Source organism: Protomyctophum parallelum (assembly GCF_964188405.1).
Source record: "Protomyctophum parallelum genome assembly, chromosome: 9".
Classification (NCBI taxonomy): domain Eukaryota; kingdom Metazoa; phylum Chordata; class Actinopteri; order Myctophiformes; family Myctophidae; genus Protomyctophum; species Protomyctophum parallelum.
In genome coordinates, this window is record NC_139706.1 from 12,235,502 (window position 1) to 12,261,596 (window position 26,095).

Sequence of the window (26,095 nt, forward strand, 5' to 3'; positions counted from 1 at the left end):
GGTGACGTCAGAGCCGATATGAGCATCTCTGGTACCATACAGTTAAAACTTTAATCAAATGGCATGTACTGTACCTTTCACAAAGGTCAGCAAGAGTATGCAGTTTGCCTGTATTTCATACAAGTGTGAGAAAACTAATCAAGTTCAGAGGTTGGAGGACAACAAAATTCAAGTGCCAGTATAGTATAGAATCATCAGCTGAGGGTTTAAAACAGCAAAGCAAAAGTCCAGCCCCTCAGAGTCAGACACATTCAGTATATTAGCATTATCGTTCACAAAACAATCTGCCGATCGAAAAGCTCACAACGCATCACAGCGAGATGTGTTGTGAGCTTGTAGATCAGCTGTAAATCAGACGTTAACCTTGATTCTCAAAGACATTGCATCCATGAGCTTGGTATAAGCTAACCCTAACCCAATTGAATAATATAGATTGAAAATGCTCTTAAAAAAACATACTGTAAAGGTCACTGTTTTTAAGATTTACAAAAACGTTAAACATCACACATTAGAATGAAGTCCTGTGGAAAACATGAATGAGGCCTCCGGTTTCTGTGGACCAGAGTCTCAGGAGCTGAAGTATGAGGTAGAAGGCTTCATGTTTGGAGACGTCAGAGGGTGTTGATGAGAGGAGCCAGGAGACTGGGACCTTTGTCCTGGAGAAAGTAGAGCCTCAGGTTAAGTTATGATATGAGTATATACTGCCCAAATGGACAAAGTCAAATATCTTTGACCAAATACCTCTAGCGATATGTGGGAATAACTATTAGTGGTTTCACAAAACTATTTACACAATGTAAATTTTAATGCCTATATAATCACTAAGTGGGAAGAAACGAATATTGGGACAGTCGGGTAAGTAAAAAAGACATCACTTCACTGTAATGCTGCCTTTAAAATCAGGAAAAGACGACACTTCACAATATCCATAACCCCAGACAAAATCTAGTGTCATTGACATAATATTTCCCAGCCATCAAGTATAAACAACAGATGACGTAGGCAAAATCATACACGTGGTTAAAAGTATATTCTCCATAATAATACACAAATCTAATGTCTGACCAACCTGTGATGCTGTGTTCCGTCTTCACACTTTCATTGTCAAAGTCCTGGTGTCTCTGGTAGGCCTCAAAGTTGACAGAGGCATCATCTTCTGATAGACTGTGAGGGACTTGTCCGTCACCAGGGCGACAGACCTCAAAACGTATCCACTGGTAGCTATGGTGATGGCACAAACAATGTCAATTTAATTAGGATGATTTCATGCACGTAAAAATGTCTACAGTAGTTGAAGAATGCAACTCACTTGCTGCATTTGCGTGCTCCGGGACAGCTCTGGATGAGGTTTTGGATGGTGGGGTGAGAGAACCCAAAGAAGTCTGCTCCTGAAGGCACGATGGGACTCACAGGCTTGGACCTGGAAGTAACAGGTGTTGGAACAAAAGAGATGACAAGATGACCGCTCTAGTAGACAGGAATATGTATTATGTCCGTCATGCGTGTACAGTATTTTCATTTTCGCCTTGCATTCCTCACTTTTTTTTTTTTTTTTTCTAAATTTTTATCCCACGATTTTGTAACCCAGTTTTCTTTTCACCCAGTGCCAATTATCTAATGTAATCCTGGGCGCTACACTTCCTCTGCCAACCTGGGGGGGCAGCGGACTGACCTCATGCCTCTTCTATGCATGAGGAGTCCAAGCTGCTTCTTTTCACCTGACAGAGGGGAATTTCCCCGGACGTAGCGCGTGGAAGGGACACGTTAATCCGACCAGTTCCTTTCCCCTCCATCAGGCGCCCCGGCTGGCCAGGGGGAGGTAGTTTTAGAGACCAGGATTACGGCATGTTTTTGTGAGGGTATCTACCCTATTGGACACGGGGAGAACATGCAAACTCCACACAGAAGGGCCCTATCACCAACCCCCGCCTCGGGTATGGGCACTGATGACGCGGAGGAGGGAACACGCCGCCAGCGCCCACAGCGTCCCCAGCGGGAATCGAACCCAGGACCTTCTAGCTGTGAGGCGACAGCACTACCAACTGTGCCACCGTGCCCCCCCTTCCTAGTAGGCCTACAGTATTGTGACAAGACCACATAGCATTCCTCACTAATGTTTGCCTCAAATGCTTTACGCTAAATCTAATTACTGTATTAGGCTTTCAGAGCCAGAGTCTTAAAGGTTTTGTCTTGGGCACAAAATGTTTGCACGGTCATTAACAGGAGATCTGGAGCAGTTTAAGTGTCTTTCTAATTAATGCAAGAACTCACTATTTGCCTTAGGTGCCAGATAAGTGGTCTTCACACTTTCTAAAGCTATTAATTACTTGAGGCTGGATCAATCAGCCTAGGAAAATGTTGGACTCACTTCAGAGAGGTAAAATATTGTTTGTCAAGGTATTTGATTAAGCCATATATATGACCATGTCTATGGGTCCGTTTGTGTTAGCTTTTCCGGGGCTAATCTTACAAACTGCAGGACCTATCATCGGATGTTTTGTGCATGCTGCAAGTAGGCCAAGGAAGAACTGTACCTCTGCACTTTTGTCACATAATGTATGATTTAAAATATTTAACTAAAACCTTTAAATGGAAGTGAACGACAGTTGGACCGGGCTGACACTTTGCCCACATTTGGAGTAATGAGGTATGTGTGTGAGGTGCAGGCGTTACCTGGCAGATGCAATGGCCTTCAGAAGATCAGAGTGGCATGTCAAAGCAGATGAGGCAACAATAGCATTCTGAGGGTCCTCCTCTGGCACAATCTCAAACTGTGGACATACATTTATGAGAAGGTTTCAAAGTAATTAAAGACAAACAGTATAGCCAGAGGTTAACATACCGGTACCTCTAGGATCTACCAGTCAGTCTTTATTTCTATTAGCAATTACATTATGAAATGCTATCAAAAGAATACAAAACACGTTTTGACTTTGTTGAGTAATGAACTCTATATTATATATAGTATATACACACACACACACACACACACACACACACACACACACACACACACACACAGTATAGGATATTAGGTTTGAATGGGTAACAGTTGTTACAATATATGAAGTACAATATATATTGTAGTACAATATATGACTCAATCATGATATATTTGACATTACTGCCAACGGACCTCAAAACAAATTGAGGTCTGTTTGATTTGAAGAAACAACTTGGATTCAGTTCATGTCAGTATTTTACTAATATCAATTAGCAGATTGAAACTTGCTTGAGACAAGCGCAACCCAACACGCTAAATATACCATACAATGAAGTAGTGGTTGATCAGACTATGATTTTGTCTCTTAGAAAAAAATCCATTATAATTTAACCTAAAAGCAAAGTGCAAATTGCCCTTCTTTGAGCTGCATGAAATCATTAAAGGTTCTTCATGTCATGAAAGGTGCTATATAAATAATGAACATTTCATGACATTATTATTATAATTATTACTACTACTACTGTGTGTGTACCTGTGGCCCAGCCCCCCCATCCTTGATTTGGCAGGTGTAGAGGCATTGCTGGTCTGGACTTTTCATACTGGCAAAGACACGTGTGCTGCAGAATCCCACTGGATAGATGGCACACTGGTCATGGAACAGCATTCTGTCTGTGATGATCTGGACAACAAACGTGTTAAATCCAAGTGTTATATTTGTGCAAGTAAAATAAGTATGTGTCACGATGAGATAAACGTTCAACATTAAAATGTTCAATGATGCAATTAAGAAACACTAGAAAACCCTATGTCTGACAAAACGAAGTTCACCTCCAAACACAATTAGTATTGAGGAAGGAAATTATGTTCTGTTAACCTTTCACAAACGTTATGCTGTAAACTCTGGATGTTTAGCACAATAGAATAAATCACATCTACAGTGTTACTAGCTGTGGATGTTTCTTGATTCTAATGTTATATATAATGTAACCTGCAGTGGGTGCAGTAGTCATTAGTCCTAAAATTACAACCCATCTCAAACCCTCACCCTAAACCTAACCTCCTACGGGGCAGCACACCTAAACCTAACCTTAACCCATGTCTAACCAATGACTAGTCTAAACTAAGTACGCACCCCACCTGCAGTGCTGTATGTCAGAGCTGAGACACTGACCTCTCCTAAGCTGTAGACGGTTAGTCCTCCGAGTACGATAGGAAAGACTGGACGCCCAGAGGAATCCAGCACAATGGGCTGCACTAGCTTGCGAGAACCATCTGTTAGCTTTCTCTTCTTGGACATCTTCCTTGGAACTGAAGAACACATGAAGTAATAAAGGACAAATATTGGACTTTATGTTCTCAGCACTTGAGTTTTGCATCATAAAGCCCAATTTCTATTTTATTGTATGACCATGTCACTTGCTGAAATAAATGTAATCATCACAAAAACTGTTAGTTATGAGTCATTAGTTATTGACGGCAAGCAGCAAGGTAGTACAGTATGATTAAATCTAAATTAGCCACTATGACCATTGTCCTTACTCCTTTCTTCTGACAATGTACTTAGTCTTATTTATGATGTGTGAATCAAAATGTACAAAACCACAGTCCTCACCCTCCTCCTTTCCATTCTCCTTGCCTCGTTCTCTCCTTTCCTTCTTGGGTTTTTTCTGTAGCCCGTCTTCAAGTGTTGGTACCCCTGAAACCAGGTTATGATCCACGGAAAGTGCACAACTCCCAGAGGGTCCAGAGGTTAAGGCCACCACTGGCACAGGTTGGTGAGAACTAGTGCTGGGAGTAGGCAACAGATCCCCCTCTGACACAGACTGGTACTGCAGCAATGACTTCAGCAAAAATCTGGAAATCAATATGAATTTAAAATTAGCTTTGAAATTAGCTAGTGACACAAAGTCTATTGTTCCGTCGTCATGTTGTTTTCGCACGTCTATTTAGACGTGTGACAACAACAAAGACGCAACAATAGGACGCCTAGCTATCGCTTTGTGGGGGGAGGGCTAGTGTTACTTTCGGTCAAAATCTCGAGGCACACCTGGACAAATCAAAGGCACAGTAAAGTGCCACGGTACATAGGTTGAGAAACACTGGTCTAAACCACGTAGAGTGCATAGTTGTATGCAACAAGAAACATAACGAACACTAATGATTATCTTGGGATTGAAATATTGATTCTGACATTTAAATGCTTTGTGGAAATTATCAGCATGACTGGAACCAATGTTTGTCAAATCAAATTGCTTCACAGGAACTCCCTATTGTATAATCAATTCTCACCTGCGTTCTTCCTTTGCTCTAACAAACTTCTCCTCTAGGTGAGCAACTTCATCGCAGAGGGCCGCATTTTCCTGTAGGCAATCAATTACAGACAAGACATTTTGAAAAGTTTTCAGTACAAATACTAAAAATAAAACACAGAAAATAATTAACTAATATGTATGTAATACATTGTGCTTTGTTAGCTATATAAAATAACTTTCAAATATCACTCACAAATATCATTGCCCGTGCTGCTTTGCGCAGCCTGAGGTACTTGAGTCTGTATTTTTCATTCTGGTTTTTGCGCTGCTGAACTTTCTTGACCTTGGGCTTATGCTCGCAGGAGCTGGTGGGGGAGGGGAAGGCGGGCATGGAGGTAGCAGAGCCAGAGCTGGATAGCGCGGTCTGGGGAGGGGAGCCCAGGAAAGACTGGGTGGGGAAGGCTGCTAGGGACTGCTGACGTTCCTCATCCGTCTGTTATGTTGATGCATGGGGGAGAGAAAAGGAGACGGCATGAGAGTGAGATAGGAGGATAAAGTGGGGAAAGACAGGCGGTAAGCACTAAGCAAGTAGAGACAGAGGAAGCAGCTGAAGAGAAAGCTGATTCAAATGCAGCAGCACTGAAATGGCCTTTGTGACTATGAGAAAATGTCCAGAGTAAGATGGTAAATATAAAAAATTAAATTATAGCATAACAAATATTCAAAAAAACAGAAAACATCAACTTAAGAAATTCACACAAAACTGATACCTGTTTTACTCTTTCTTTTTATATCTTACCTGTACGCAACTTGTTTCTTGGTTATTGTTGCTGCTACTACACCTGAATTTCCCCTCTGGGATCAATAGTTATCTTATCTTACTATCATCAATGAATCTCTGACCTTATTCTTATGTTTAATCTGTAGAAAATACTCTGTGGATGACTATTCTTTTCACCATAATCACACGTTGGCCATTTTGCTAGTATTAAGTTAATGAAATAATGCCACCCCGCAAATATGTCGTGAGAGCAAAATGGCCGCTGTGAATATACTATTTAATTACAGTAGTTGTGTGACCTGTCAGTCAGTGGCTATGACACACCACAAGGCAACGTTTTGGGAAATATACTGTACATGGACAATGCCCCCAACAACAATGAACAACATGAGCAACATGGTACAAATTCCAAATTTGGAATGTTTAAACGTGTTTAAAGCAACAAGGCTGAAGTACTGTAATTCAGAAGACACTGCCATCCAGTAGAATTGCCCAAAACATTTATGTGCCTCAAAGTTTGTTTGGAATCCTAAATCACTCACCAACAGTGCAAAGACTCCATTTCTGTTCTCAATCCTCTTGAATCTCCTGCTGCCTTTTTGTGTCTGAAACATAATGGGACACCAGGGTATGGAGTTGGGAAAACCCTGACTAAAGCTACTCAATGTAGACCTGAAAGTCAGCCAAATATTGTATTGTTTTAAGGTTTGTGCATCAAAGCCTTAAGAACTGTCCCATGGCATTAGTCTGTTACTGAGACTGAATTACAATGTTACAAGGTGAGGTTATGGTGTAATGTCAGAACAGGTACAGTGAGAAGACTACACTATTAAGGCTTGTGGCAGGCTTGTGGAGATGGGAGATGTCTACCTGTTAACTGCAATGACGTATCTGCTCTCAACCTCTTTCTAATAGCAAATCTGGGTTTCTACATACGTAAGTGTTCACAAGAGATTATATTAAAATAGATCCTGTGTATTGGTAAATGTTAACACATTCCCTACCGTTACTATAGGCGGGATCGTGAGGTCAGTGCCAGTGTAGTGTGCGAAAAACGCAGAAGAGACCACTTCCACCCGACCCAGAAGTGATAACCCTCCATATTTGACTTTAACTTTCTTAGCGCGATCAAAGATTAGGGTTTTATAAGGTCCCAAAGATCACAGTTTGGCTCATTTTGAGGAGAAAAAGGACAGCAAGTGTGTGCGTGGCCGCGTGCGTTAGGGCTGGGTGCAATAACCGCAATACCGCCGGTATGTAACGCATACCGCGGTATCGGGTTCATTACCGCGGTTAAAAAAAACAAAAAAAACATTTTCTTTTTTTTTTATGATTTTTTTTTTTTTTTAATCATGCCAGCAACACAACAACACCAGAGGGAGTTAAAAAAAACCATGTGCAACCCAGATTCGGCACAAACAAGGATTGATTGATTGATTGATTAAAATATTTATTAACAGTTTGCAGAATTACACTACATTCTTTTTGGGGGGGGGCGGCAATAACCGCGGTAATAAAAATCCCATACCGCCCCAGCCCTAGCGTGCGCGTCGAATCGGGATGTAGTTGTTTCTACCATGTGAGTAAAGAAAATAAATATATATTATTTTGAATGCTGGATTAATGCTTATTAATCAAATCTCGTAATCTCATGGATGGCACAGTGGGGTACAGTAGCTATTCACGAGATTATCTCGTTCTGGCGCAGATTCGGTTAGTTTAAATTTCTTTCACTAAGTTATATAATAATAATGATGAGTAAAATATGAAAAAAAAAAAAGAAACAAAGGAAATCATGAAACATGGATTAACTAAAGAAACAAATGCGATGCTGAAGTGCAATAGACTGTACTCGACACCAGAGGCCGCTGTTACATCACTGGTCTTACCTCACGGTACATAACAGCTTCCAGGCTCGACTTTGCACTGCCCAGGGGAGAACAGATGCATACAATTAAATATAAAAAAATAGATATGCAAGTTATATTAACTAAGTAAGCATTGTAGGTATATTATTGCATTTAATAGCTTTTGGTATCTCCACACATAATCACCCCTTGACGGGGTTGAAAGGCCCCCATTTAGACTAGTGATTCCTCAACCTGTGGGCCGGGGCCCACTGGTGGGGCGTGAGGATATTGCAAATGGGCCACCAAATAATTGCCAAAACACTAAAGACTGTAATATTACATTCATATTTAGAAAGATATATGTAAAAAAAAATCGTAGTTTTTCTTTAACCCATTTTGACCTGAGATCAGATTCTAAAAATGTCTTCCTGACAGTTTTCTGAAAAAGCTATATTTCTATGTCGTTCTTCGATTTTCCAAAAATAGCAGACCTACAAGCTCGTATGAGGTTGTAGATCTGCTATTTTTCAATAGCTAAAGCACAACATAATGCTAACACCATAAGGGGTTCCCGCCCCAAATGGGTTAAAACCGGTTCCGATTTGGAGCAGGTGCGTGTTTTCACTGTGATACCAGTAAACAAGAACTTAAATATACTATGTTAGTTCCAAAGAGCCATCCGACCACTTAGAACGGCAGCCGATAGTGGTCAGACGGGTGGGCCGCAGACGCTTCTGAAATGGTCATGTGGGCCCTGATCCCGAAAAGGTTGAGAACCACTGATTTAGTCTGTGAGACTCCTAAACTCTCCATCGAAACACAAATACTTATGCAAATTCTGCTTGCGTGTGGTTAAACTCCACTATGTTTTGTGGCACATCTGAATTACTCAATGGTACGAGAAACATGGTCACATGCCACGTGGGATGAGCCACCCATTGGTTCGCCTTGAATCAGTTTCATGTCTCTCATCCTTCAAAACATTTTATTCTTCTGTAATAATTGAAAAGTTCAATCTGATTGAAACACTAGCAGTTTTGCAAGTAAAAAATAAACTGTACTTGGATTGAACAAGTCCCCTGTCGATGATTCTTTGTTTGATCTCCTTAATGTGCATTGGCCGCCCAGCTTCCTCCAAGACAATCTAAAAGGAGAGAGAAAATAATAATAATGGCCACAGATATCACTTTTGATAATTCAGCCTTTAAATATTAATCACAGAAAACGTCCTTTTATACGTTGAAGCACATACTGTCAGGCAGCATTTCCCCAGCATTTTCCCTTTATACGTTGAAGCACATACTGACAGGCAGCATTTTCTGATATCCAGTGGAGTAATGCAACTCTTAAGATAAGAAACAAGGTACCTGTGCAGCATCAAGCCAAGTGAGGTTTGGCTTCTCTGCGATATCACTTTGCGGTTCGCTGCTGACAGAAAAATAGTTTCGTCAAAATACTGTAGACACAGGATCAACAACACCGTTTACAGGAATTTAAAATACTAATATAATTATTATAATTTATTTATTTTAAAGATTTGCCATTTGAAGAATATTTTAAATTTAATCCATCCATTTAAAAATGAATGAAAAGTGATTATTTTGAATGAAACACCTAGTGACAGGTGGGCACGGCTGGGGTAAAGAGACTGTAGCTACTAGCTGTCCCAAAGATGGGTTTCTGACTGTAATATTTTATTTTATGGTTTATTTTTCTGAAAATATGTAAATTGTGAATGTATTTTTTGGTAACAAAATGTATGTAATTGTATGGTATTTGCATGGTGACTCTGGTCATGGTGACCTTCTCTGCATTGTGGTCTGTTTCATGGGCAGGGTTCATGAGACCCTATTCACCTGATTACAAATGAATCACCTGTTGGGTTTGGGCTAGCCCCTTCCGTTTTATATGTGTGGAACTTAGGAACAAGAACTTGACATCTGTGCAGAAGGCGCACACGGTATGTTACCTGTCATTTTTACAGTTAGCTTCCAAAAATGCACAACATTTCTTGACGTAAAGTAGCTCATAATGTGGATTTTTATAAAAACAAACGCTTTGCAGTTTGAAAGAGGATAATTCATCCTGTTATTTAAAAAAAAATCTAGTGTTGCAAATTACGGCTGCCCCCGACATGACCTGATCCACAACATGATAGAAACGTTGCCAGAGCAGCCAGGCGAATAATAAAAGAAGTTGAATGACACCTTTCAAGAGTTTCGGAGGTCCCTGACAGAGTTGCCATGCTGTCCAAAGCAGGGAAGAGAGAGTAGTTTCCTTGTCCATCCGTCTCAATCTCGGTTTCAAAATTGGGCAGGGTGTTAAGAGACTCCATAGGAGACAAGGATGAGTCTCGACCCTGGACGCTACTTGTAGAAGGCTGACAGAAACACACAGGAGACGCATACAGTTATTAATCTATCTCCACACACCGACACCAATTCGATTGGCACAGGCACACACATAACCTCGCGTCACCAGGCTTTCCACCTCGGAGGAAATAGCTCTCTCTCTCTCTCTCTCTCTCTCTCTCTCTCACACACACAAGTCTCACACACTCACAGACAGTCGTCAGATAGCAAAGACCTCACCCCACTCCTTTCTGTTCGCGTTCGCGTCTGCTCTTTTCCATGTATCATCGGAGAGCCTTCACTGGCATCCATTGCATTGTTTACATGCATGCACACTTGATGCTAACGTTGACTGTCTTGCCTGCTAAGCTAACGGATCCTTCTTATTGAGCTAGCCATCAGCCATGGTTAACATGATTATGACACAGTCATGTCATAATCAGGCTATCTTTGTGCGTGGATGTTGCGTTTTCACCTCAACAAATTACTCGTTTACTGCTGCAAAAGTAGCACATTATTGTTTAAAGGGATAAGGATTGACAACGAGCCAATGTTGACGTTGAATATCACTTCTCAGGAACTAAATAATAGCCGAACATTTTCGGTGGAGCACTTCACTCACACCGGATATCCCGTCTCATACTGGGCAGCTGTAGTTTTTCATACTTTTTTTTTTTTGATTGAAATATTTATTAAGTTTGTAGAATTTACAGTACATTTTAAGCACAAACTCAATACAAAGACTCAACTGTGAGTGGACGACCCAATTAAGCATTACACTTGTTTACAACAGGGTCCACATTGTTCAATTCATCAAAACATTTAAAGACATACAACCATTTAGAGACATACAAATAGACATTTCTATGTAGCTAAAGAACAGAACAGGAATTCATCATATGGGAAGCAAAAAAGGGAAAATATACAAGCACTGGGAAAATATACAATATACAGTGAGGGAAATGGGGTGGGGGGGTGGGGGGGATTCAGATTTTACAGCGAAATGTAGTTTATTTTTGTCTGAAACGCGCATCTTCGTTGTACTGGCGCGAGTGAATCAAGTGATATATTAAGTAGGCTACATGCAGATAAATTAAAAAGTCTCTTGCACACACAAATGCGACAGGTAGGCCTACTAGGAGATGAAATAGCAGAACGTGGGGGAGGGCGTTAACATTTGTCATTTGGGAGCCGGAGCCCTGCTGTGCATAGACAACTAGATAAAGTGCCAATCGGCACAGGTCTCCACCAGGGCAGGTCAGGTTGTGGCCTCATGGTGGCGCTATAACAGGCTGTTGAGGAAGATTTGGGCTGGAGGTTGGTGTTGGAGGGATGCAGGTACAATGTTTTTGTTTTGCACAAAGCGGCCTCCTGGTGGCGCTATAACAGGCCGTTCTGGAAAGTTTGGGGCAGAGGTTCATCGTTGGCATCCAGGGAGTGTGTGTGCAAAATTTGGCATCGACCGGTTGTGTGTGTGTGTGTGTGTGTGTGTGTGTGCGAGTGCATGACGCGACTTGGCTTGTTGTAGCGCCACCATCAGGCTGTTGAAAACTGTCAAGTGGCATTTCTTCCTCAGCCTAGTGGAAATATGCGTGCACAGTTTCATGGCAATCAGACGCTGCGTTGAGGAGTTGTGGCGATTTGTACAAAGCGGGCTACTCCTGAAAAGTGTAGGAGCCAATCGTGGCCAATCAGGATGGAATATGAGAAATAAAAAAAACCTGTCTTGATCACATGACTATGGAGATCATGTGTACCGATTTGCGTGAAATTTGGATAAAATGTGAAGGAGTAATAATAGAAAATGTGTTTTACATATGTGGGCCTCCTGGTGGCGCTATAAAGAGCAGATGTGAAAAATTCCAGGCAAAGGTTTTTCCTTGGCCTCTAGGGAGTTGGCATACAAAGTTATCCACAGATCCGTGCAGTTAGAGGTAAAAACACTTTTGGGCCAGTTATAGCGCCACCTTGAGGCTGAGTTGAAATTGTTCATGTGTCATTTCGTCCTCGGCCTAGTGGGAATGTGGGTGCACAATTTCACGGAAATCACGCGATGTGTTCATGATTTGCAGCATTTTGTTTGAAACTGAGCACTCCTGTGAACTTTGGAAGCCAATGTTAACCAATCAGGATAGAGTCTGAGAAATCTGAAAGACCCGTTTCGTTGAATGGCTCTAGAGAGACTGTGTAGCAATTTGCGCGATGTTTGGACAAAATCTGTAGGTGTACTGTGCAAAAACTTGTTTTGCACAAAGCAGCCTCCTGGTGGCGCTATAACAGGCCGTCCTGGAAAGTTTGGGGCAGAGGTTCATCGTTGGCATCCAGGGAGTGTGTGTGCAAAATGTGGCATCGAGCGGGTTAACGGTGGCCGAGATTAGCTGTTCACGGACACACAAACGGACGGACGGACACGCGGACGGACGGAGTGCAAAACATACTCTCCCCACATGCCTTCGGCCTGGTGGAGACAATTAGACATATACGAGCGCACTCGCCTATTAGTTTGCATTGCACAGTGCGCAATTTCCGAACGCGCCCATATATCTATGCTGCTGTGGGGCAACTGATAGTACTGGAAGGCAAGCCCACACTGACGTATGGGTCCCATCATGTTAGACGCAGAAATGTTGTAAATGTGGAGACTATTTAGGAAAATCAAGTTCTGGAAAGGCCTGCCGGGAGCTTTAAATTAATTGGGGCGTGCACAATGAGTACTTTTACTGGAGCAAATTTTGAATTTCTGTCTTTTAGTATTACTACATTGCAGTATTGATACTTTTACTCTAAGAAATTTACTTTTGCGTAAAATACTTTTAAATGGTATTTATCATTGCTGTCCAAAAGATTTTCTTTTTTGTATGAGACAGTTCTACACAGCAGTGGCACGTACTGCAAAGTGTTGTGAGCTTGTAGACCGGCTATTTTCAAAATGTTTGCCTTTCTGAAGTAATATTTAAATTTTACTATTTGGCTTGACAGTTCTTGTCGTATACAGGTGGTTACTTTTGACGCAGCAATGGTCTTAAGGCTCATACATAGTCTGGATTTACGGTGGTGGGGTGACCACCGAACTACAACATGACGTCACGAGCCGCTGTGAAGAGCAAACCACCGCCACCGCTCCAGCCCTTCTCTCTGTTTTTACTCACCACCGCTCAACGTTATTTCAGCTCCGGTGGTCAGCTCACCACCGGAGCGGTGGTCACCTTACCACTGAAAATCCAGACTATGAATAGGCCTTTAGTTTATTTTTATTTGTAATTTTGCCTGAGATAGTAGTGTGGAGTGTGTAGTAGTGGAGTAGAAGCAAAAGTACTGGAAATTGAAAATAAAGTATAGTAAAATAAATAAGTAAAAATAGCAAATGAAGCAATCGGCACTCACAGACCTGTCTTATACGACTTTTAATAATACACAGCAGCAGAAGGAAACAGCTATAGACCTCATGATTCTGAATCCATGTGCATTCCAAGCATTAGTTAGTTTTGCACAAAAAACACTCCTTGGGCTAAAAACGGCTATAGTCAGACCTTGATGTGGATGTGAAGTCTGATTTCAGCACATCATTCCAAAAAGTGTGTGACCATGATACACACACACACAGGGGCAGCAGTGGCTCAGGGGTAGAGTGGCTGGATGGTAACCGCAAGGTCACCAGCTCGAACCCGCGGGCTCCCCTAGAGTTAGTGTCGAAGTGTCCTTGAGCAAGACACTGAACCCCTAATTGCTCCTGATGTGCTGGTTGGTGCCTTGCATGGTTTCCGCCGCCATCGGTGTATGAATGTGTGTGAATGGGTGAATGTAATACACAATCTCTGTAAAGCACCTTGGATAAAGGCGCTATATGCACCATTTACCATTTACCACACACACAGTCACACACACAGGTGGCTGTAAGCTAAAAAAAAAAGTCTGCATGATATTCAAAAGAAGAGATTATGGAATTGAGAAATTCCACAAGCATGTTGCCATTTGACCAAGGAAAACACTCCCTGATACATGTCATCTGTAAATAACCGTTATTTAATATTTTTGTGAATGCATTACCTCAGAATATCATCTATACAGGCATTGGCATATTGTCTGCAAGGTTGCAGTAGTATATGGAGTGGATATGTCTAGCTGACATACCGTAATTATACGTAGGCCTCCTGTACAGACAAGTTCTCACAAGTATACAGTATGTCTGAATTACCTCACTGTAACTTGGTAATATGACAGGATCTTATACAGTACATATTTGACGTGAGGCATGAGTTCAATTTCAATTAAAACAACTCAGTGATGTGAGGATAGAAGTGGACCAAGTATTAAATGTACAAATAAGCTTTGATGACCACCAATTGATTTTATATCACATATTGAAATTAGGAGGTCGAGGAGAAGCAAACCACACCTACTATATTTAGGAGACCATTTGTAGGCTTTGTGTACCATTTCGCCTATAGTGGCTCCAATGAAGTTGGCCCATCTTCATAAATAGACCATCTTTGGTTATATGGACATGTGTATCATGGCGGCGTCCAGTCACGTGACTCACGTCCCTTCCTTTCATTATGTTCCTTGTCAGTTAATTGTCACCAACGGGCGGAAACTTGCCCTCACTTGAGAGCATTCACCCCAGAGCCGGAAGAGACTTTTCAATGGCCTTTCTATGTCTATGGTGGGCCCCTTCCCATTTATTGAAAATCTTTTAAAACAATTAAGTCAACTTAATGATGAAGGAGGTAGGCTAGGCTTAATTTGATTTGTAGTGCCCTCTTGTTCAAAGTAATCCAAGTTTCAAGCAATAATGCAGTTAAGCTTTCAGCTTCAAGATCTCAGTTGCTGTGAGAATTGTTGATTCTTGTAATACATGCATTCCTTTCACAGACATTTTATACCGATCTGATAGAAAGAATGCTAGTGTATTCCAGTTCTTAATAACAGTTGAGCCAGCCGTAGTTGAGGAGAACACGATTCACTGTCTTGTATTCATAGTTGTATTCAGTCTGCCTTGGTCCATCAGAGAAGTATAGGTACCCTATGGAAGGAAGCATGCAGCTCATTTAACAAATTAACAAACATTGGTACATAGGTGATTAATATCTTTTCATCCTTAATATCTTTATGTAATTTGATTGGCCAATACCATTTGGGTATATTTGTGTCTTATATGGACAACGTTCCCCCATGGGTGGTGGTCATCAATCAATCAATCAATCAATCTTCATCACCACTGCAAAAGTGCCCCTGCTGTAACTGCCACCAGTGGAATATTCAGTGTTTTTTGGATCTCTTACCAAAATTCTCAAAGGCCGCATCCACTTTACAACTTATGCCAGGGAAATCCCAGGAGATGTATCTTGGGTATCCATTGTCCATTTGGTTGCTGCGCTCGTCATAACTGGAAAATACATTACACATCAATTATCCGATTCTCCATAAATTACATTTAAAATGGGAGGAACTAATGAATTAAGATATACTGACTGCACGTGCCCAGGTGAGCAATCTTACCCTTGAGTGTGACTTTATGAAGTGAACATTAAAACATAAATGTGATGATAATAATGATCAAAGTGTACTGCTCTCACCTCCAATATTGACTATCCACAAAAAATAGCGTTTTCCCAGTGGATTTTACAAAAACAGCTGCATCCAACTTCTTCACATTTGAGGGGAGGCCAAGGTTGGTGAGAGGTTTGGGATATCCAGTCAGTTTTGTGTTTGTATAAGCCTTAATGCCCCAGTACTGACGACCTGCAGAAAAAGCAATGGCAGTTACTGCATCTTTATATAGATATAACTTAACATGGGGGAGAATCGTCCAGAGCTTTGACATTTCCAGGCTGATTTATGATCAGTCAAACACTGACTTGTTTTAAGGATTTTAATCCCTTCTCTTGAATAGTATACCTTCAAAAAGGTAGAACACGTCCTTGTCTGGGACTTCATAGGCAGCATCCACTACGTTTATCTGTGGCCATCTTGTGCTCACTTTGCTGAGACGGATTCCTTGGGCTGCAGTACTCTTCTTCCAATAGTAACTGGAGGAACACAAGAGACGGGGATTTAAATAAAGATTACATTCAAGAACGACATAATAATTATAAATACACATTACACACAGTATATCACATAATAAGAAATAAAAAGAATAGTGATTGATTAGATTTGTATTGTTGTCTATATAGGACTGTTGCAAGCATTCCGATTCAAACACACAGTACCCATTTTTGAAGAACAACAAGTCTCCCCGGACAGAGGTGGCGGCATCAAACACCAGGTCCCTGCTGCACTGCTCATCTCGAGGGTTGCGGCCAGGGTCCGGCTGAGTTGGTTCTTCAGGCTCCGGTTCTGGAGCTGCTGTCGGACGGGGTGTGGGTTTGGGCTTTGGGTCTGGCTCAGGTGTGCGGCTTCCTTTAAAAAGACAGTTAAAACAGTTGGGGAAACAAAACGTTATAATCATTACAGAGTTTACAGAGTTGTTAATATTGTTGCACAGACACCCGGCCTGATGGTGTGCCTGATGCTAATAGAACTCAAACGTTGTTAAAGGGCCACTTCACGCCTTTTGCAACCAGATCTTATTTTAATGATGTTTTGGAGACAAACGATTTCCTGCGGTTTGTATGTGGGTAATATGTGTTTTTAGATATTTTAGTATTTCAAAGTGTCTATGATGTCATGGACACTGGTCTCACTTCCTTCCTGGACTACATGTTGTCTCAGTAAGACATCTCCCAGTAAGACAGCCCCCTATCCACACGGTGGGGTGAATGCAGCTCAGTTATCCAGCAGTGAGACCAGTGTCCATGACACGTGATTTGGAATCCCACCAAAGCTCCAGGATCCCACCGCCATTCCAGGATCCAGCACAACTTGGCTGTGTTGGTCGTGGAGTGGATGGCAGATAGTCAGATACTGGACACACAAAACAACCCTCTGTATCTGTATTCCAAGGCAGCACGCATTGCTCTTCCACAAGGCAAGATCCAGGGCATATTTGGATTATGGATAATAAATCTCTTAAAGGCAATGGCACCTGGCACACTGATTGGTTTAAGTTGCGTAACGCCCAAACCACACCTATGCATAATGTCATGGGTAGCGGAGGTGTTTTAAGGATTTAGGTGGTGGCACAAGATAGCATTTTTTACACAAAATCCCCAAATTAAGGAAATATGGCTCCTGGCGCGAGATGGAGCCCCTAGAATGTAGTCTCTGAAAGAATGTCAGAGACTACAGAGACATCAACAGGATCTTAATGCTTTGATTACCATACAGAGCTTGTACCCCACGTCTGTCATCGTCTGGCAGCTTGTATCCAGTAGTAGGGGCGTATGTGTAGGTGGGAAACATCAGAGCTCTTCTGTCCCTGGAGTGATCCAGGCCCAGAGCATGGCCAAACTCATGAGCCGCCACTAACAGCAGATTTACACCTGATAGCAACAATTACAAGGCATATTAATAATCACAGATATCAGCTTTGATAGTTTGTCTTTTTTACATGTTTTGCTTTTCCCTCTTCTTTCCTTTCCTCTCTTCCTTATTTTATGCTATAATTGTCTTTTCTTTTCTTTTTTCTTTTAGATTTTATGTGCATTATATTATAACTTGTATGAGTTGCCACCACACTCCACAGCAGCCTATTGCACCCCTGCCCGGACTCATCCGATGTGGTTTACTTGCTTACTTGACCAATCAGTACCACATTTCTTGTCCAAGGAAGTATAGGCTACCTTGTTTTATTTCATAATGGGAGTCAATAGCGCTCAAATCTGTCTTGCTCAAATCTGCTCAAATCTCATCTATGTCTTAGAATGTAATCTGTTCACAAACCTATTCTTTGCTTTTAGAACCATTTGAGAAAATATATTTTCCTGCTGTACAAGACAAGTTAATATTATTCATTTTTTAAATTATGGTTTGAAAGTATTACCTCTCTGGGTTAAGGTCCATGTTTCATCATCATCAAAGTGTGTGTCCCCTCCTTGTCCCCGTCCAGGAGCGTTGGCATGTGCTAAGACTCCACTTGGTCCGTCAAAAGGGTAAAAATCCCCATGATCTGTTTATTTACATAAAAATTTGTTTATTTCTATAAATTAATGGATATACTTGAAGTGAATGTATTATAAAGTAATACAGTAACTTAGCAGTCTGGTAATACTTTCATGATAAAAGGTAAATAAAGTCTTGCATGCTGGTTCTCAGCATGTAACGTTTGTCCAGCGATTAGATTTGGATGTGCATCTCCCTAATCATTTGATAATAAGGGACTTAAGCAACATCATCTTTTTTTTTTTTTTTTTTTTTTTTTTTTGCGGCTTACGCCTTTTATAGATTTTTTAAGGGACAGAAAGTAGGCTGACAGGAAACGGGAGAGAGATGGGGGGATGACATGCGGTAAAGGCCGTGTCGGGTCCGGGAGTCGAACCCGCGGCACACCGCGACTGGATCACCAGTCCGGTGCCCAGACCGTTACGCTACGGCCTGGGCCGCAACATCATCTTTTAAGTAGGCTATTATTATTATTGGTATACCAAATATTTTATTTTCTATTATAGCATTTAATCTTTTTCTTTTTTTTACATGAATGCTTGGTTTTTATGTTGATTGTCAAACCTTTTCTCATATTCACCTCTACGTCCGAAGAGTATCATGATATCTGCTGTACCACTGTCGATTTGTTTGAAATCGAGTGGGATAACATCACTGTAGAGCTGGAATGCTTTAGCAATGGTGGCATCCACCTCACTCTTGCTCAGATGACGGCCGTACTGTGTGATCCTGTTAATTTAGGCTCATGATAGTTTAGCAAATTAAATGAAAGCCAGGACAGGACTACCATCTCCTGTCATACATTGAAAAGCTGGAAATTTTTTCAAGGAATACTTCTCGTCTCCATGTTTTTGCACATATCTTAATGTTTGTCCGTTGCAGTGTATTTCACATACAGTAGAACAGGTCTAACTAAGCACAAGTTTGATTTAAATGTATCAAATTTGATGTATACATTTTCCTTGTTATAATAACATGAAGGAACCATTTTCAGTATAAGCATGAAAGTGTTTTAATGTTCAGCACCTGTAGGTAATTTGTTTCTTCTCCCATCTGGGTCTACCATAGAAGTGTGCATATCGGCTGATGTCAGAAACTCCACACCTGGGTGCCTTCATCACCTCAATAGTTTCATTATCCAAGGTGCCAGTTACCTGGTGGTCATTAGCGGCAGATAAGGTTAGAAAAACACATGCATTGTTTTTGGTCATTAATAAAATGTTTAACTACTATCTCATCAGATATCCACCATTTGACAGAATTATTGCTCATATGAAACTCACTAAACTCACTAACAATTATTATTCAAGATTGTGGCATTTTATTATTATTTTATGTATTAATCAAATGTTTAATTGTTTTCACAATTTAAATTAAAATATTTCAGTATAGCAAAAGTGGCACTATAATAGGCCAATGTGAAAAGGACGCTGTGTTAAAATAATTGTGTTTTGCAAAAATCGGCCTGCTGGTGGCGTTATATTATAACAGGCCAATGTGAAAAGGGTGGCATTTCTTCCTCGGATTAGTGGAAATGTGCGTGCAAAGTTTCACAGCAATCGCACACTGTTCAAAACAAGCCACTTGTGCAAACTTTGGCAATCTTAGCCAATCCGTAGCCTATGAAATATGAAAAATCGTTCAGATCTGTCTTTATCACATGACTATAGAGATACTGTGTACCGATTTGCGTGATGTTTGGACAAAATCTGATGGAGTAATATATAAAAATGGTTGTGGAAAAAGTCGGAGAGAGCTTTGAAGCAATCATTCTTGTTTATCATTGCATAACACTTATCTTCATATTCTACCTTTTTGTGTTTTCCTAAAATGATGCCCTTCTTGATCATACTACACTACAGCATCACACAATTATCTACAAGCCTTTTGTAGCTGTTACTTTTGGTACTTTTTAAATTTTTGAATCCTGAAAACTGATAAGTTAACCTTGGAGAAGCCTCTGCTTAAAGGAGAAATCCACACCAAAACACCTGAATCAGCCTTTTCCCATACAGTGCATGTTGGCATAGATGCCCCTGTTCTCCATTTTCCCCACCTCTCCCACAGTAAAATGCAGCTATAATGGTAGAAAGCTATAGTTGTCTTTAATGCAAATTCTTATTTTAGTAGCCCCAAAGTTTTTCTGCATTTTACTGTGGGAGCCACTGGGAGGGGTGAGGAAAATGGAGAACAGGGGCATCTATGAATGAAACAATTCAAGGTCAACATGTATGTTGGGACAGGATTATAATTCAGGCTATATATGTTGGTGGATTTCATTCACCTTTAAAATGTCGCAACAACCTTGGTTTCCCTGCAGGGAGCTATGCAAGAAACAAGACATTTCCGCTTCAGTTATTGATGTAAATAATTTATACTATAAGATTGATATGCACTGGGACTTACAAGGTTGGCTGGCCCAGATTGAACTAAGAATATGTTAAGGTTCAGAATGAAAAATGAAAAATAATATATAACGTATATAAATAAATAGGCTACATTAGTGACAATAACATAACTGGGCTCTCTCAACATGGAGCCCATTAATTATTTGCAGACGTGAAAATCGTCTGCAGAACAAAACATTTTTTTTTAGAAATGATTATACCTCTAGGCCAAAGAAGCTCTGCATGGCCTTTAGACTGTCATTGAATGTGGTCCTGGCAATGCTGCGCACAGTATTGGAAATCCCAACATCGGTATAGAAATGAGACAGGTAGTTCTGATGGATAAGAGAGGGAAGAGGATTATGTCAAACATTTATCTTCTCATATGACCATCCTTAATTTAAAAGGACAACTTAGTTGTCCTTTTAAATTGAGTGTACAGGGTTTGATGAGGACCCAGGTAGGGCCGGGCCTTAATTTTCAGGCCTGTTGAGAACTCTAGTTCACCATATGGTGCCCGACCAACACACCAACTGACGGGAATTGCGCGATTCCATATAGTTAACTGCGACCTTCGGTCGCAATGATATGGATATAATATTGATACTCTAGGGATGTCCTGATCACGTTTTTGGCTCCCAATCTGATTCTGATCATTTAAAAATGACGTGATCGGCCCCGATTTCCGATCACCCCATCAGATCGGGACAACCCTAATTTAAATGTATATTGTTGATTTTGTGTTTTGTATCTCGGCTATATTGAAAATGAGGGCCTGCCCCTCAATTGTACTCCGAGTTTAAATAAAGGTTGTGATGATGATGAATAGATCCCGTTATCTTTTGTGGCCAGATGTAATTCCCTGGGGTCTAGTAGGATTATAAATAATAAAGAAATCGCTGTAGGCCTGGGCCACGGCTCAGTGGTCCAGGCACCTTGGCTGGCAAGCTGGCAGTGTGCCATGGCCTTTACTGCATGTCTTCCCCCCATCTCTCTCCCCATTTCCTGTCAGCCTACTGTCTGTCCCTCCATAAAATATATATATATATAAAATAAAAAGCAAAAGCAAAAAAGAAAAAGAAATCGCTGTAATGTTTTATAAAGAAAATACATATTTAGCCACTTGTTTGAAGGCACCTGCCCCCTGTCAAAAAATCACGAAAACGAAAGAAAGCAGTGAATGAAAACACTCCTCTTTTACTTTGTAAATAATAACCTAAAATCGGACCATGGTTGAAAAAAACAAAAATTGTCCACCAAAGTTGTCCAACATTAAATGACTTAATAATTGAAGTGGATTTAATGTGTCTGTGGCTTATTTATTTTATCATTATAACTCTACCCAGGATTCCACATCTGAGTCTATTTCACTATATAGAAAAACGGTAACAAGACTACTCGCCCCGTTTTTGTTTTCCTCCCAGAATTTTCCCCAGTGAGGGGTGGGAGAGGCTGGACAGCAGACGGCTGGACTTTGAATTTCTCTAACTATAAACTTTCATGACAGCAGAACAAATAAGTACAAATATAATTTATGAAAAGCTACTACAGTGAACTTCACAGAAGTTGTTGTAGGATATGTGGGGATTATCTGACGAGGTACCATTTGAGGGGGCAAAACCTTACATATACTAAATAATACTAAATTGTTTATAGGTTCAATATAAGTCAAATAATATAGCCTTTCCGCAGGAGTATCTTTTTATATTTTTCCAAAAAGAATACAAACAGCCAATAGCATATACAAAGTTATCCCCCCTCACTGGGGAAAGTTCCGGGAGGAAAAACGGGCAAGCACCGGGGAGAGTAGTCCAGTATTCTAGAAAAACTACCAAGTAAATACACAACACATTATTCTTTACCTCAGCAAGTGTTTCTTCATCCTCCGGCAGGGCATCTGTTTCAGGTGCAACAGTTGGAGCCGTTGAGCATAGAGTCAAACAGGCCAGCAACACCAACACCATGCAGGACTCCATTCTGGTCCAAAGACCTGTTGTGATGTTGACTATACAGATCTCTCTCTCTCTCTCTCTCTCTCTCTCTCTCTCTCTCTCTCTCTCTCTCTCTCTCTCTCTCTTTATATCTCCCTTTCGTTGTATCCATCGTTCTTACATAGCCCGTCCCTGCCTGAGGTGGGTGTTGTTTATATTTGAGTGACATGACACAGGGATGGCAGCATCCTCTGGTATACATTCCAAGAAGTGCTGGGACAGGCCTTCGTCCTGAAGGGAAAAGTGAACTGAAAAGAGGCCCATGTGAGGGGCTGTGATAGAATGGGAGGAACACTTCAAAAGTACTTTCCTTGGTGAAAGAAAATATTTTCTTTTCCTTAAACAATAAGTTGTATTCCTGAGGCTTAGAGCACTGTCTCCCAAACACTGGGTTAGGACACATTTGTTATGGGTCACACCTCAAGTGAAAATCCCATTTTCATATTTAAAAAAATGTCTTAAATTAAAAAATTAATAAAAATGTACAACCATGAATACAATTTCAGTTTAAGTATAGCTCTTTAATGTCTTTCTTTAATTTCTTTTTAATGTGCCTATGTCTGTTTGAGGTAAAAACAGCTGCAATCCCGCTGGGTGACCTAAAGTGTCATTGTTGAGCAACACGCACACAGACCCATTGACCACTGCAGCACACAGCCTGCACTGCTCACTTCACATGGGTGTGATTTTTGTATTGAAACAGGCACGGTGGCACAGTTGGTAGTGTTGTCGCCTCACAGCTAGAAGGTCCTGGGTTCGATTCCCGCTGGGGACGCTGTGGGCACTGGCGGCGTGTTCCCTCCTCCGCGTCATCAGTGCCCATACCCGAGGCGGGGGTTGTCCCCTAGGGTAGATACCCTCACAAAAACATGCCGTAATCCTGGTCTCCAAAAACTACCTCCCCCTGGCCAGCTGGGGCGCCTGATGGAGGGGAAAGGAACTGGTCGAAATAACCCTTCCAGGTCGGGGGGCCCGGGGTCAAACTGTCTACTTTCCAATATAACATGGTAAAATATGTGACTCTACTGGCTCGCAGACTGATACTGTTGAATTGGAAACAAGCACAGGTTCCCACTCACACTACACTTATGAAAGATGCACTACTTATGCACTACTTGCAATTGGAAAAGATAAAGTTTGAATTGAGAGGGAGTGAAGATAGATTTTACCAGACATGGCAACCCTTCATTGACCATTTCAATAGGTGCACGCTAACCCCTCCTACACAATAGATAACATATTAGAAAATTGGAAAGAAAAGTAAAGAAAAAAAAGGAACTGAGTATTTTATTTTATTTTATTTATTCTCATTTAAAAAGAAATGTCTGTAATTCAGTTAATTTACAACGTGTTGGGAAAGTTTTGAGAGCAAGAGTGTCTGTCCTGTGGTCTTTGTTTTGTTTGTCTGTTCACATTTGTCGTTGTTTAACTGTTTCTTTTGTTTTTTCGTTTTTATCACATTTATATATCTTTTTTATTATGTATTGTATGTGGAATTTACATTATCTGTCTTTATCTTTCATTTTATATAACTGAATAACTCATTATTATTGTCAAAGATTGTCATATAAGTTGTCATATACAAAAAATGCCTAATAAAAACAGTATAAAAAAAATAATAATAACCCTTCCACGCGCTACGTCCGGCCGGGGAAATTCCCCTCTGTCAGGTGAAAAGAAGCAGCTTGGACTCCTCATGCATAGAAGGAGGCATGAGGTCAGTCCGCTGCCCCCCCCAGGTTGGCAGAGGAAGTGTAGCGTCCAGGATTACATTGCACTGGGTGATAAGAAAAATGGGTTACAAAATCGTGGGATACAAAGGGAAAAAAAAGAAAGAAACAGGCACTCAGTTTGGCTCCTGCCAATTCTTAGTCCACTTACTCCTGAGTGTGTCTGTGTCTATTGCTGACAACAAATTCCACAAATTCCCTAACAAAACAACAACACTACATGTTTAGGCGAGTGGTAACTGACAGATGTTTTAGAGATTACTGCTCTGGTCACTCCTCCTCCTCCTCATGACATGACCTGGCTGTGTAGCCCACTTCTGAACTAGCCTTGGATAAGGTGCCATGAGGTCACTTTAAAAATGGGGTGCTGTGATTTTTGCATTTTTTTCCTAGTTATTCATCTTTCTATTTGTGATAGATAGATACAATATCATCCCCTCCCCTAAGTCCTCCCTCTTTATCATACAATAACAGCTGTGGGTGTGGCTTCAGTTCAAGTAGATCACCACCCACCAGGCAAACCAGGCATAATAAACTGGTGGCCGTGTCCACATAAAAACCACATCTTAACAAATACTGTACACTTTTTTTGAAAAAAATCTTCCTCCTTATATAATAATAATACCTGATGATCATGTTTTAGGCACTCCATCTTTAAAAAGTTAATCTGAGACCAAATTGTTTGGTTTGTATGATCTTGAGGTGATATTTCAGAATGAGGGGAGGGAGAGAACAGGGAGACTCGGGTCGTAACCTCTCTTCACTAAACATGGTTTATTAGAAAAGGTCATTTTGGCTGGCATATGGTGCAAAGTACAGGCCATCTAGTCCATCTGTCAGGCCATCTGTCCTTACATGGTAAACTGTACTGTACATATGCATATGCATGTGCGTGTACGTGCGCGCGTGTCTGTAAACTGGGCTAACTCAAACATGTCCATATGTGGAGGTAGTGTGTGTGTGTGTGTGTGTGTGTGTGTGTGTGTGTGTGTGTGTGTGTGTGTGTGTGTGTGTGTGTGTGTGTGTGTGTGTGTGTGTGTGTGTGTGTGTGTGTGTGTGTGTGTGTGTGTGTGTGTGTGTGTGTGTGTGTGTGTGTGTGTGTCTGTCCTCCATGGCTCTCTGCCAGTGTTCCAGTCTGCTATACCATAAATATGTGTACTATTGTATATTAGTAGTATAATGTCCAGATACTACAGGTTGGAATGTTGTGCTGTGCAGTTTGCACAGTACATCCTTTTGGGACCATTAAGCTGTGTGCAGATTTTCTGATTACCTTGTCTTGCACCATGCAGGAAGAAACACCCTACAAAATCACATGCATTTTGTATAATAATCATAGTACCACACCAACTGTATCACCAAAAGCCTCAATGATAATATTTATTAGGATTTGCTTTTCTTTTATAAGGCACTTTAGGCTATGTATACACATTTTGTGGATACAATACTGTACAAATAATTTATACAATTTTATAATGATATAACTTTCTTGAAACATTTAGTCAGCGGTAAATGATTACAACACACAGCAAAACCCACCATAAATAAGAAACAATTTCATAAGGAGGTTCTGTATCTTGCCAATCTCACAAAGAACCATAAAGACACAATGCACTTTCTGACCTGCAAGTCTTGATATACTGTACAAAGTGTACATGATCAAAACTCAATACAAGCTTGCACAAGAGATAACAGCATTGTTGCACCTCAAGGGTACATCAGGGATGTACTGTACACTGTTCGCAACAGAGGGAACAGGAACACAC

General features: G+C 40.9%; 3 protein-coding genes across 5 annotated transcripts in view; 1 reads left to right on the forward strand and 2 right to left on the reverse strand.

The window, feature by feature from the left end:
• The window catches only part of siae (sialic acid acetylesterase), a 301,364-nt gene that overhangs the window by 10,515 nt on the left and 264,754 nt on the right, over window positions 1-26,095 (forward strand). Inside the window, exon 11 of one of the 2 annotated variants that reach the window (XR_014569792.1) lies at window positions 23,344-23,365. The exons of the other annotated variant lie outside the window; for it this stretch is intronic. The gene's annotated coding sequence lies outside the window, so the exon portion shown is untranslated. Of the gene's footprint in view, window positions 1-23,343; window positions 23,366-26,095 lie in introns of those variants that run through there. 2 annotated transcript variants of the gene reach the window in all.
• Window positions 50-10,744, reverse strand: tbrg1 (transforming growth factor beta regulator 1). Of its 2 annotated transcripts, none has more exons than XM_083774004.1 (15): window positions 10,419-10,744; window positions 10,035-10,207; window positions 9,195-9,255; window positions 8,889-8,971; window positions 7,867-7,903; window positions 6,520-6,582; window positions 5,450-5,689; window positions 5,234-5,304; window positions 4,557-4,798; window positions 4,116-4,252; window positions 3,477-3,623; window positions 2,674-2,771; window positions 1,310-1,420; window positions 1,070-1,221; window positions 50-656 (listed from the first exon to the last, which is right to left on the reverse strand). In XM_083774004.1, exons 1-15 carry the CDS (start codon window positions 10,506-10,508, stop codon window positions 568-570), a joined length of 1,794 nt encoding a protein of 597 aa, XP_083630130.1. In that variant the 5' UTR covers window positions 10,509-10,744; the 3' UTR covers window positions 50-567. The 2 variants fall into 2 exon arrangements, with proteins under 2 accessions (XP_083630130.1, XP_083630131.1); XM_083774005.1 differs by having other exon boundaries at window positions 51-656; window positions 9,195-9,252.
• LOC310865056 (collagenase 3-like) lies at window positions 14,983-22,640 on the reverse strand. Its single transcript, XM_083774009.1, has 11 exons — window positions 22,471-22,640; window positions 20,830-20,943; window positions 19,248-19,375; window positions 18,802-18,950; window positions 18,103-18,228; window positions 17,441-17,602; window positions 16,391-16,580; window positions 16,077-16,207; window positions 15,755-15,920; window positions 15,461-15,564; window positions 14,983-15,201 (listed from the first exon to the last, which is right to left on the reverse strand). The coding sequence occupies exons 1-11, from the start codon at window positions 22,582-22,584 to the stop codon at window positions 15,098-15,100; spliced, it is 1,488 nt and encodes a 495-aa protein (XP_083630135.1). The 5' UTR covers window positions 22,585-22,640; the 3' UTR covers window positions 14,983-15,097.

Excerpts from the sequence above, each read along its gene's own strand:
- tbrg1 (XM_083774004.1), bottom strand. The coding sequence starts at position 10,508 with ATGCATGTAAACAATGCAATGGATGCCAGTGAAGGCTCTCCGATGATA. Across the intron at positions 6,583-7,866 it reads AAGCTGTTATGTACCGTGAG|ACACAAAAAGGCAGCAGGAG; the intron begins GTAAGACCAGTG and ends ATTATGTTTCAG. Across the intron at positions 2,772-3,476 it reads ATGGGGGGGCTGGGCCACAG|TTTGAGATTGTGCCAGAGGA; the intron begins GTACACACACAG and ends GTATGTCCACAG.
- LOC310865056 (XM_083774009.1), bottom strand. The coding sequence starts at position 22,584 with ATGGAGTCCTGCATGGTGTTGGTGTTGCTGGCCTGTTTGACTCTATGC. Across the intron at positions 17,603-18,102 it reads ATGGACCTTAACCCAGAGAG|GTGTAAATCTGCTGTTAGTG; the intron begins GTAATACTTTCA and ends TGTTGCTATCAG. Across the intron at positions 15,202-15,460 it reads TGCGGCCTTTGAGAATTTTG|GGTACCTATACTTCTCTGAT; the intron begins GTAAGAGATCCA and ends TTCCTTCCATAG.